This window comes from Equus quagga, chromosome 16, assembly GCF_021613505.1.
Source record: "Equus quagga isolate Etosha38 chromosome 16, UCLA_HA_Equagga_1.0, whole genome shotgun sequence".
In the NCBI taxonomy this organism is placed as follows: domain Eukaryota; kingdom Metazoa; phylum Chordata; class Mammalia; order Perissodactyla; family Equidae; genus Equus; species Equus quagga.
In genome coordinates this window covers 21,027,449-21,040,593 of record NC_060282.1, presented here as the reverse complement: position 1 = coordinate 21,040,593, position 13,145 = coordinate 21,027,449, and the positions used below count along the sequence as shown (strand labels likewise).

At 38.7% G+C, this 13,145-nt stretch overlaps 1 protein-coding gene across 12 annotated transcripts in view; it reads right to left on the bottom strand.

The window, feature by feature from the left end:
* Positions 1-13,145, bottom strand: part of ENPP2 (ectonucleotide pyrophosphatase/phosphodiesterase 2) — a 103,873-nt gene that overhangs the window by 33,448 nt on the left and 57,280 nt on the right. For 8 of the 12 annotated variants that reach the window (XM_046642175.1, XM_046642169.1, XM_046642170.1 and 5 more), the window contains exons 10-13: positions 8,024-8,089; positions 7,264-7,336; positions 2,622-2,777; positions 457-565 (exon numbers count right to left, since the gene is read on the bottom strand). In XM_046642175.1, the coding sequence (XP_046498131.1) occupies positions 457-565; positions 2,622-2,777; positions 7,264-7,336; positions 8,024-8,089 (404 nt within the window). The remainder of the gene's footprint in view (positions 1-456; positions 566-2,621; positions 2,778-7,263; positions 7,337-8,023; positions 8,090-13,145) is intronic. The other 4 variants (XM_046642174.1, XM_046642177.1, XM_046642181.1 and 1 more) reach the window with 1 other exon arrangement.

The following is a 13,145-nucleotide window of genomic DNA, read 5'->3' as shown; positions in this document are numbered from 1 at the left end:
GTCACTTCTTCGACAAGAATCCTATGTCTCTGCTTCCTTATCATCTTTAGATTTATTTTTTAGCCACATAAACTCTGTGGGCTCCTTTTGGGGATGTGGCTGGCAGGGATAGGGGATTATCACCTGATATGTCACATTCACAGAGGTAGCTATTAACATCATAAGAGAATAGTCTGCAATACTTTAACAAGAGACAGATTTTTGGAGAAAGGCTTTTCCTGCAAAGAATAGGAAGATAGAGAAAGTCCCTGGTTTTGATCAAAATGAACCCAGGGTCCTCTCAGGCTGGTTCATATTTGTGAATCATGGCCAGATTTCCTTCCCCATCCTGAAGAAAGAGGGAAAAAGGTGAAGAATACAACCTGGGATTCTGAGGGCAAGGGTTCCTTTCTTCAACACCATCAGAAATATTATCTATGAATCTATCCTATTAGCAAAGAAGAAATAAAGCTTTACCATGGTCTCCAACAAAGATGACATTTACACAGCGATGCAGCTTTAGTTGTTTCAGTCCGTCCATTAATTGCCCCACTGTTTTGTCAATTTCCCTCAGAGGATTTGTCATCTGGAAAAAGGAGCAAATTAGTCCCTGCAGTTTTTTTTCCTTTCAGTTTCTCATAGATCTTCTACCCCTAGAACATTCTGGAAAGAAAACTTCAGGCCCAGAGGCAGAGCTTTGTCCAGGGAGATTTGCCTCCCTTTCTTAATGGAAATCTGGTCTAAGCACTTTTATTTGTGTTATTTCAGGACCATAAAACGTCTCCTCATCCAATCTCTTTCAAGATTCTTTGATATAAAAATATCAGAAATATTAAGGGCAATTCTTTTTGTCGTTTTTGAGATAAAATGGCCTTTCTAAATGTAGCAATGTTCTTTGAATCCAAGAATTTTGAGAGTGAGCAGAAAGTCAGATGGATAGTCCAAGCCTCTTGCTCCCTAGGTGAAATCACATTAGGTTTTGAACCAAGGCAAGAAGATGGAAGCTAAGTGAATCAAAAGCAGTGGTGAGATTAATGATAACCTTCCACTGGATGCTAAATGAGAACATCATTAATACAATGAGATCCATCAAATGTTCCAAAGGACTTAACTGTCAATTTCTGAGAGCAATAGACTCTTAGCAGAAGAACTTCCTCTAAGAAACAAGCTACTGCTTCTCAGCTTAGTCCCTTTCAAGCTGATTTTGAGTAAAATTAGAATCTATAAGAGTCTTAAACAGAAGTGAACCACTGAGCTTGTTCCAGAAGATTTCTTATTTGCCTCACGAAAATGAAAGCTCAATTCTATGTAGAACGTTTCCGAAGACTAAGAAACACAATTCAGCTCTCCTTTTCTTGCTTCAAATGAAAGTTTCTAATGGCATGGATGTTCCCACATACTAGAGACTTTCCCTCTCGCTCTCATCTTTGTGCAATGGAAAGATTTTCAAGAAACACCTCATCAGACAAGCACTTGACAGTACTTTAGACGAATTTTACAACTTAGCTACAATCATACACATGCACCCAAGATGACTTGAGACAAGAACAGAAGGAATCTGCATATCATTTTCACTCAGACACATATATTATCTTCCACTGGCATCTTCTCAGATGACTCAAGACCTTTCCTCATATCATGTCATCAGTAAAATCAGGTGTAAAGTTGTTTCTCTTCCTGACAGAAGTCAGTATTTCAAACTCTGTCCCAAGGAGTAAGTCACAAGTGAAACTTTCAGAATGATTTGCGCTGTATAATCTGAAGGGATTAACAGACGTGGAACTAAGTAATACTTGCTTCTGAGAAAACCACGCTTTCCTCCAAGACCTTTGCCTATACAAGAAACACCAAACGCATAAGACATGTCAATCCTTGGCAACAACTTATTTTCCTTTACTCAACAAGGCAACTTAGATAAAATTCAGAACCTACTTCTTAATGATTAGTTCAGAGAATTATAAATAAGATAGTGCCTCAGAGGTATCTGAAGGTTTTGAGAAATGTAAGAACCTATACATTACCTATAGGCTGTTTAGAAATGTAAGAACCTATACAAGAACCAATAGGCTGTTTAGAATGTACTGAAAAGAGTAGACACTACTCATATCTCTATGAGAAGACACATACAACTCTACCTACCCATTGTTTTCTCTTTCTCTCTCAGCTATTCCCTTATTTATAACCTAAGATGTTTTCTGAACTCTGAAGGCACAGTCCACTAATCTAAGCCAATTTTCCATTGAGTTCTAATCTACATTGTCTTTGAGGATGCCCCCAGCTAACTTGTTGGGTTGTTCTCAGGAACCAAAACTACAAACCACCACAACTAATTTTGTGAATAAGTGCAAGCAAAGCCAATAGCCTTCTTAACATTCACTCAAGACTAAATGTTAATATTAGTTTTAGAGCAACCGAGTCTAAAAAGAATAGAATGCTCTCTTTTCCTGTGTTGCTAAAAGTTCAGGAGGTCTTCACGTCAGTGTTAACCTCTCAAGTACCTGATTCTTCTGGACTCAAAGCCAAGAATGACGCACCAGAGTTTTTCTGAAACTTATTCAGTTGATTTTCAAACCAAGGCACTGAAGGAAACCTTCAACTCATACCTGCCCACCACAAAGCTTTGGAACAATAGGTAAACTTACTTTGTCCTGACGAGTTTCCGCGGCATAATGATCCATCCTATGTAATTTTCTTCTTCTTTTCTTTGGAGGAGCAACTGGTCTTTCCTGTCTCCTCTTAGGGGTAACCTTCCTCTTAGGTCTCTTAGCCGGAGTAAGAGGTGAGCCATAACTACTCTCCTGTACTGGCGGATAGAGATGTCTGGACTCAGAAGTCGTCTGTCCCTCTGGGTCTGATAATAAAGCTCACACTTTGCCTCTGGGTCAGCAGAGTCTTAGAAAAACTAAGGCTCCTTAAGTGGGGAAAAAGTTGGTATAAGGGATGATTCAGGGTACTCTATACAGAGAAGCTTCCTAAATCCATCTTGATGTTGTTGTCACAGCTTCTTCACTGAGAGCAAGAATATAATTTAAGAGAATCTAGTCACATGGGTTTCTTTTGGCTGAGGGGCCTACACTTGAAGGCTGTGGATACACTTGAAGGTGACATAGAGTTCTGCATTCCATAACTCATGCGTTAGGGAGAAACTGGTCCTTGGTTATGAGAAGCTCTTCATTTATAAAGTACTAGATGAAAGTTAAACAGAACAGTAGCCACTTGGTCATTTCAAGGTGACAATGGAATTCATGTAGGTGGTTCCAATTCAGGATCTGACAGGTTTCTGTTCACACCACCAAATATATCAAAGCAACTGTCACCTTCATCGGCAAAGAACAGGATAAAATTTTAAAACCAAGGATGAAGTGAAACAAATCATAAACAATCCTCCTTGGTCATGAATACACTCCCACAAATCAGAACTTTCAGCAGGAGAGAGAACTTCTCACTGAATAATTTAGGTTTCTAGCACAGAGGAACCCTAAGCCAAGAGATCATCAAAAATAGAACAGTCTTTTAAAAAATTCTCTTGTAAAATTAGGTAAAAGATAAAAAGTCATCAAGATCTCTTCATCTTGGTATACATATCAAGAAAGACTCTACTTATACTCTTTCTATCAGAAACCCCCTTTTTGAGGGGAGTGGCAGTACTCTGCATCTTGTTTTGAAAATCTAGAAAGCAGTAAAGGCTGACCCACAAACTGAGTTAGGAAATAACCTTTTGGGGCTTCCAAATGCTAGAGAAAAATAGGCCCCTGATTTGCTGATGGTGCAAAGGTGAATTAAAGCTGCAAGCCCTGCTGTCTACCTAGCTGATTTCTCTCGGCGGGGACTATTCGAGAATCATTCAGATGCAGGAAGGGGAAGGAAGAGGAACAAGGTTAGTGTATCCAAAAAGGAGTCCATCTGCCATGCGATTTCACTGTTTCCAGAGCAAGCAACTGCAAGGGCACTTCCATCTCTGTTTCATCCTCTCTCTTAGGCAGAGCGATTGAAAGACACAGCCCCATAGACTCTGGTTTTCTTTTGTTTTTTAAAGGCTTCTAGTTTTAGGCAATTCTTATGAAAAGAGAAGCAAAAGGAAAAAAGAGGGTTTCCCATTTCAAGGTCACCGAAGACATTCAGCGAGCGCACAAGTCTGCCCATCAGACACTCGGGCATTTGCAAGAGACCTCAACATTCCGGAGACTCCAAAGGCGAGCCCTTCCGATTGCAGCGGGTTAGAGGAGCAGCGGGAGAAAGAGGATTTAGTCAAAATGAGTTGTCATCCAATGATTATATTGCATGTCTTTCCTTCTTCGAATGTTAGAGGTAGACGAAAGCTAAGTTTTCTCTGACCAGCCATACTTTAGTCTGACTTTAGAAGATTTAGCCTGAGGTTATTAAGAGGATGGGAGGTAGGGGGCAAATTTCCCTGCTTTTCAGAAGGATACTTTGCCATCTGAGGGTAGTAACTAGCCAGCCAAAGCTCTGCCTCTAGGCCTGGAAGAGCAGCCGAACGAGGAGTCATAGAGAAAGCACAGAAGGTCAAAGAGAAAAAGATTGTGCCAATAATCAAAGCAAGCATATTTCTGAACATTCACCATTACACTAAGAAACCAGAGGCAATACACCGTTCCTTGAAGCTATTGCCCCAATGTTTGGTCACCTTATTTAATAGCCTTTGAGAATCATCCTGAAAAAAGTATACTCAAATATTAAGCAAATGAGGCACAAACTTCAACTGTGTTGTAGCACACATTTTGCTAGGTTGAACCACTTCAATTAAACTTCAAATGCAATGCATTTTCTCACTAGATGTAAAAGATAACATGTTACTCATTTTAAAAATAATACTTCAGCGACTATAATCTTTACGTGCACAATAAACGTATATGATGGCTATATAAGTATACACAACTAGTCTACAATAGAAAAGAAGTTTTGCCAGCTTGCTTTGGTTCCATTTTTAGAAGTGTAAACTGTTTTGCTTTTCTTTCAGTAAAAATAAGATTCCTAGAACCAAATGAGAGAGAGTTGAAATCTGAAAATATCCCTTGCCTTATCAGAAAAATGTGACCAGGTATCAGGTTGTCATAATCGAAGGTACATTCCAAGATATCTAATCTGGAGTGTTTTACCCCGTAGATACCTGAGAACATTCCAGTACCAAGAAGTATTAATACTAAAAAGAACATAGTATGAACACTTCCAACTTTTAATTCAAAAATATTACGCACAAAGAAATCTCTGTATACTTATGAGCAACCCTGAGCACAGAATCATCATTACAGCAAATTAAAGCAAACTATATTACGCTTTTTATCCTTGCTCAGTACTTTAAAAAAACGTTTTAGTTTACTTCTTGATTAAAACACACATACACTTTCAAGTAAGTAATTATAACTGAACTACACATATTAGAAATCCATAGGTGTTCCTGGATAAAGAATATTTATTGCTTAGCCAGATAACTTTTCAGGAAATGAGGATGATAAGAGTTGTATCTCATCTATATTGTAAAAGGTCAACATTTGACATAAAGAAAATGTTCTGTGTGAAGAACATAGTTATTAACTGGGCACTTTGCTTGTCTCTTGGACCAAAGGAGGGTTGAAGGGTTTCACGGGAAGAGCCCTGGGAGTCGGATGCTCTGAGGTTCTACCTCCACTTACCTGCCAAGCGACTTGAGCAGCACCAAACCTCTTTAAGGACGAGCCTCCTGCTTTTAAAAGAACGGCTATTTCAATCTCTGGCTTGCCTAAGCTGCAGGGTCTTTAGGGGATATTATTATCCCAGCAAAGTTGAACCTTTAAATAGGGCACATGGAACTGCTTAGGGTTTTTTTTATTTTTTTTAACGTTTTAATAAAATGTGGTTCCTTCTGTTCACTTTAGATTAAACTCAAAGAAAGCCATCCAGAAGATAAAACAGCCATGCTTGCTCTGGCAAGAAGAAGATTTGTCTTTCATGTATGCAGATGTTTATCTCATTCTATTATTTGTGTTTCATAATCATGCAACACTGGTTAAACATCAAAGGGATAGGAAAAAGAGCATCAGACTTAGATGACTCCAGCGATTTAAGGCAAACTAAGAATGGTTTCACATAGCCATTAGTTTCCAGTGCATACAAAAAATCACCACTGAATTGATGTTAAAGCATTCAGAAATACTTATGGCTCGTGGTATTTACTGCCTTTCTTTAGACAAGCTGCTTTTCGCTCAAGAATCCTTAAACCAAGACACACTTTTCTGTATTTCCTACTTATATTTATGCTGAACACAAGAAACTTAATTATCACCAATGTTGTTGTCTGTTAGACAACATTGTTGGCTATTAGAGAATGGGAGGCAGTTTCCATCAACAAAAAGTTTTTGTCACAATTTCTCATCCAAAATCCAGTTCTATTATGTTGATGCAGACCTCACCACCCTTAAGAAAGACAGGTGGAAAACATTTAAAATAGTAAAAGGTTTAGATTTGTAAATCCTATCATATTTTAAAATGATCTATGCTGCCACACTGGGAAGATTTCCATCTCTAGATGAAAGAGGAACATAACAAAACATCACCATCCCTTTCCCACCTGCTGAATGTGAAGTTATACTGGATACCACCTTCCAAATAGATGATCTTCTACAAAGATTTCTGAGTGATAAAAGGGTGTCATGCTGCCATGCTAAACAGGTTCATTCAATAATGTATTTCTCTCACTTAAGAATCTGTTTCACTTTAGGGGGTGATGGATATGTTCATACTCTTGATTGTTGTGATGGTTTCACAGGTATATAACTACATCAAAATTTATCAAATTAAAAAAGCGTTCAATGCTATAACATACGTCTGGTTGATTGTACCTTCTAAAGCTATTAGAGCCACGTAGCTGACCTACCCTCTCTGAACTGTACAATCATTTGAAGCGAGCTGAATTTCGGTTGCAATGTTTTGTATTGCAAGTTTCACCTCCAGATTCCTTTCCACTCCAGTCCCAGTGATGGCAAACGCCAACCCTTCTCAATCTTTCACCTTTTGACTGATGCCTGCAGGACTGGAATATACCCCTCCCATGAACACCAAGTTTAGGATATTTTGAATATCAAATCAATCTGAAATGAAGTTCCTGCAAGAGAAACAGGTATGTTTAAGACTTTTAAGAAATGCTCTTAGTCTTGCAATTCTTTGTCTACATATAAACCTTGCAGATATGAATACCCCAAGAGACTTTGTACAAATCCTGAAATAAGGTCAGTAGATCAGATAGCCCAGGGACACAGGTTCTCCTCAGGCAGATGATAAGCTACTAACCTCAGGGCCAAAAGGGCCATATTTGTGTCCAGAGAAATCAGGTTGTTCGGAATAGAAGGCATAGACTGAAGGCCTACGGGAAAATTGGAAGGTTCAGAATTTCCCCCAAACCACACATAGCAAAGAATATCAAATATCTCTACACATTAAAAAAAAAGTCCTCTCAAATCAAGTTAATCTCTCAATCATTGTTAGTCTTACCATGGAAAATATCTCTTTCTTGTTGGTTTTTTTTTTTTTGGTTCCACATCCACCACCCCCTACAACATCCCCACTGTAGTAACTGCTTGGTACCACCTTCAGGAATCAAAGTCACAAAGGTTAATCTGAACAGATACTCAGGTCTTTGATCCTCAAGATAATAGAGCCCAGTGATAATTCACATGGGACATGCAATCTGCAGCCTGAAAGAACAACTCCATTAAAGTGAAAAGTCAGTCTTCATGTTTCCCCAATCCTTGGGATGCTGCTGGTTCACTTATCAAAGCCAGGAACTCCCAAAAGCTCTGTTGTGGTGGCCAGGACGCAGAGCTGTTAGCAGTCCATGTAATTAAATGGTCCCCAGTAAGCTACACCACTGTAACCTAAGTCCTTCTTAGAGAAGTAACATTTAAGGCTAAGATCCACAAGACTTTTAATAATACCAAACCTTGACTGTGCTTCTATTGCACAATCCATCTGGTTTTTCACCCAATTCTCACCTAAGATGGAAATGTACTGAAGAAAGAAGAGGGAAAGTCAGGGACAGGGAAACAAATACCTTTCCTCATCTGGCAGGGTGAGCCACTGCAGTATGGTTAATATTCTCCGCTCGTGAGGGATGACCCTGTAGGGAAATAACAAGCAAAGAATGATGTGGGTTGCATTTCCACAAACTCCAGACTGATGAGCGCTTGCTCTTGCACCCAGGCCAAGGGCTTTCTATTTACCACCATCTGTGTTCACTACGTTACAGTAAAAGGTCTCTTCCGAATTACATAGTCCCCCACTTATCCACAGTTTTGCTTCCATGGTTTCAGTTACTCTAAGTCAACTGCGGTCCAAAGTATTAAATGGAAAATTCCAGAAATAAACAATTCATAAGTTTAAATTGCTCACAATCTCACGCCATCCCACTCCATCCCATCCAGGACATGAGTCCTCCCTTTGTCCAGTGTATCCGGATTGTATATACCACCTGCCCGTTAGTCACTTAGTAGCCTTCTCAGTCATCAAATCAACCACCTCGGTTTCGCAGTGTTTGGGTTCAAGTCATCTTTATTTTACTTAATAACGGCCCGAAAGCACAAGTGTAATTCGGATATTCTCTTACTGTGCCTAGTTTATAAATTAAACTTTCTCATAGGTATGTATGTATAGGAAAAAACGTAGCATATATATAGGGCTCAGTACTATCTGCAATTTCAGGCAGCCACCAAGGGTCTTGGACCATATCCCAAGTGGATAAGGGGGACTACTGTAGTTTTTAAACTTCCATTTCTATTTGCAACATATTACATTGCTCAACTTCTGCCACAGAACATGAGACTGGAAACTGATTGCAGTCAAATGAGGGACCTGGCTTGCTGATCAGAGACTCTGCTACAGGCAGAAAGGACCCTGGGCTCAAAATCATTGCCATTTAATGGGTAAAGCCATTAGCTGTGGCCACAGAGGAATCAGGACTTACATCTCAAATATACCTCTTGCCAGTGGCGTGACCTCTCTTGACCTCTAGGCCTCTTTGAACTCTCTCAGCCTCAGTTTACTCCACAGCTTGGTTGGAAGGATGAAATGAGATAAGACAGACAAAGGGCGTGCACTATGCCTAGCACATAGTAAGCGCTTAAAAACCTTATTTTTATTAATGATCATAATTAGTTATCGTTCTATTTCTAAATAGCTATATGACTTTAGTATTTAATCTGAAACTTTAAGTTCCTCCTCTATAAAATAAGGGGTTAGGAAAGGTATTCTCGAAATTCTCTTCTAGCTCTATAAAAATCTATCAAGAATAGGCACATATAATTATGAGACTGACAAAAAGGGTATAATCTTCATCCACAATGACTTTTGTGTTTAAGTCTCATTCCTCTGTTGAAATATAATTACCCCAAATCTGGCACTCGCTTTAAGAGCTCTTGGCTAACATGATTAGTACTGTATCGTGGGCTGAGTAACATTAAGATGCTCTTAAGTTGAGTGATGTCTTTATTTATGGGGAAATTCACTTATTCTTTCCTAACAAGAAGCACAACAAGCTTTTCTGCTCCCCCATCCGAGAGCAGGATTAAAGCATGTATGTTTACAATGAATTCGAACTAAAGCCCAAGTTTGATTGTGCTTAGTAAAAATTATTGTGGCCAAGAGTGAACCCTAGTGTAAACTCTGGTCTCTGGGTGATAATGATGTGTCAACGTCGGTTCATTAATTGTAGCAAATGTACCGCTCTGGTGGAGGAGGTTGATAATGGCAGAGGCTACATATGTGTGCGGGCAAGGGGTATATGGGAAATCTCTGTACCTACTGCTCGATTTTGCTGTGAACCTAAAACTGCTCTAAAAAATAAACTCTATTAGAAATGTATCGTGGGATATTGGCTGAGTCATTTAAACGTTTACTCTTGGTGGATGTGAGCAAGAGAAAGCTAGGAGAAAGACATATCTTCAGAGCCATGGTAGAAGGCTAGGGTTGGCAGGAGCTCCCATACAGCAGCCTCCTCGCATCCCCAACGCCATCCTCACTCCCACCAGCTCCAGCCTTCTGTGACATATCAGGGATTTGTCTTTCCTCTGGCCCCTTCTCTGTCTAGAACTACCCTATGAGCCCAGAAAAAAAATCGTGCTTATCATAAAATGAGTCCTAATTTAAACAAATTTCAAGGCTACTGAATAAATGGGATCCTGTTTATTAGATCCTATAATTGAATTAGAAATAGGCATAGCAAAGCCAGGTTAATCGCTTAAACTATTTAATTCTTCAGACTTAGAAATCCCCTGTATCTGAACAAAATAATTACATATTTTGAATTCTTTCCTAACTTAAAAAAATAGCAAATGTCCTAGCCCTTTCATTTTACCTTACTTCACTACCTACCTGCAAGCGGTTTTATTTTATAATGGGTGTTAAGTCACAAAAATGGAGTCTGATGGACTCACTTGATGATAATGGAAAAATACAAGCTAATAGGATTTGTGCCAAGCTCAGAAGGCTCACCCTGCAACACCCTCATTGGATGGGGTGCTTGACCATAGCGGGCAGGGAATAAAAGCATCAGCCCTGAGGTCAGAAGGCCTGGGTTTGAATCCTGACTCCGGCATGTGTCAGTAATGAGACTTTGGCAAGTTACTTAACCTTTTGGTGCCTCTATCAAATGAGGATAATAATAGTACCTATGTGATAAGGCTGTCACAGAAATTAAAAGAGAGAATACATGTAAAGCACTTAGAATCGTGCCTGGCACATAGAAAAAGTTAGCTTTCATCATTATGTACTGGATTCACAGGTCCACAGACATAATACACTCATTCACGAAATATTTGTTAAAAGCACATTATGTTCAAGGCTTTGGTGTGAATATAAATAAAGATACAAGATACTCCTACCACAAACACTATTATGGAGGAGTCACCATTCTCTTCTTGGAAAGATGAGCAGGTGATTATTATTTTCTTGGCAGGGGCTGAGTGTGGTAAGAGTATAAGATGACAACTTTGGAGTTCTGAGCATCCATGCTAAGTGTCACCTTGGGAACAACATTTTATCTCTGTAAGCCTTGGTGTTCTGATCTCAAAAATGAGGAGTTGGACAAAGTGGTCTCCGTGTTTCCTAGGAGTTCTAGATTATCTTTACTAAATAACCTCAGAGACCAAAAAGACATGGCTCTTAGCCACTAGTGTTCAAAATACAACGCAGAGACAGTGCAAACAAATCTGACAAAGGAACAGTGCATGTCCAACAGAAAGGGAAATGGGGTTCATGCTCCTGTCTGTACCATTACTGATTGATAGAGAATTTGTCTTGAGAATAAGTACATTAGACATGGTCAGAGAAAGAAAAAGAAAAAAAGGAGGAATGGAAAATGGACTAGATGAGGTATTTAGCGGTAAAGGGGAACAAATTACCTTAGGATATATATAGTCATTGTCTGGTCAATGTTGAAAGAGATAATGTGAATAAGAAAACAAATACTACTTATTGATTGTTCTCTATGTACTACGTACCCTACTAAGCCCTTTAAATAAGCTAACTCATTCTGTCTTCACCACACCCTATGATGAAGGTACTATCATTCCCATTGAAAGATGAGGACATTGATTTCTTCAGAGATTAAATGACTTGTCCAAGGTCAGTAATCTAATAAGTGGTAGAGCTAGGATTAGAATCAATCTAAATACTCATACATAAAGGGAATTACTGCCTTTGACCAGGAATTGACATAAAAGAATGTAATGGAGCATCAGCTGAGGATAATTTGGAATGAAATATTATCATTACAAAAGCAAGAATAATTCTAGGTTGCAGTACATAACCATGTTACAAACGTGGCCTTCAACGTCTAAGTCTATGACTTGAATCTGGCTTTAAATTTTAAATTTTTCAGAAGGTACTATGTGTAGATTTCCTTGACATATCCATTAAATAACTGGAAGCGTGCCCAATTTTTTTTTAAGTTACAAAAAGATTTTCTTAAAAGAAGGAAAAAACCAAATCCAAGTCCCTCCCAGGATATAGAGATAAAAGAAGAATGGTCCAAAAAGCAAAGCAAAACTATGCCATCTCTGGAGCACACAAAAGCCAACTTCTCATAAGTGGTTTCAAATGGGTGGAGAAAATTGTCATTCAAAACCAGAACACTGGGCCTTTTCAATGAAGCTTCGCAGCAGTTTCTAGGGGTAAGGGTGGGGCTAAGTATTAATTATGTTGTTGGCTCCTCTCCATTCTGCCAATCAAATGCGTGGTGGAGCAGAAGAAATCATTTCTATAAGCATCTATGACAGTCAAGGGTTAAAAAAATGTAATGCATAAGTTTAAACTGGTAAATCAACATGCTGTTTATGTGTCATTTCTACCATACCCACACTTATTTCTCAACTCAGAAAACCTCTTTAAAAAGAGAAAAAAGACTTTTAAAGGGACACTCTGTCTTTGCTTCAAATCACCAAACCCAATTTCAACTCAGCCCTTCAAATCTGAAAAAGCTACTTTTATTCCTGAATTTGGAGAATATAGACAGTACCGTTCTGGATTAAGTTGAACCTGTGATTGCTCTCAGCACACTGCTATTATAGAATAGTCAGATTTTTGTTAAGGCATAAGAGGCAAATATGGAAACAGCTTTAGGTGGTTAAAAAAAAAAAGACGGAAAGAACATCTCAGTGGGAACAAAATCCCCATGAAAGTTGAAACAGATTCCTTTTCTTACTAGGGAGTCTTAAAAATAATCAACATGTTGACACTTTTATTAGGTAAGTTTCATCTTAAGACCATTTTATGAACATTAACTATGAATAGCCCATCATCTCTGCGGGGAAGAGAAGTAGTTCCACTTTTCTTATTAGGGAAATCCTGGAGTTCAGTGGGAAAATCGGCAGAAACAGCGGATTTCCTAGAAACAGAGGATTTCCCTTGTCTCCTGTTTGGAATTTCCAATCTCTAGACCACTACATCAGCTATCTGTGACCACACTAGATTTTTAAATAAATTTAACATGTCGTAATATATTTATAGAAAATGATAATGCAAACCACAGCAATAAATAGTCTAAGAGAAATATACATTCTCTAGGTGGCAAATTACCAAAAACCTTTAAACAAGAACAGAAAAATCTAAAGGATGACTAGAAGAAGAAAATCTTCCTTACATTCTATTAAGAAATGATGGGGAAAAAGAGAGATGGAAGA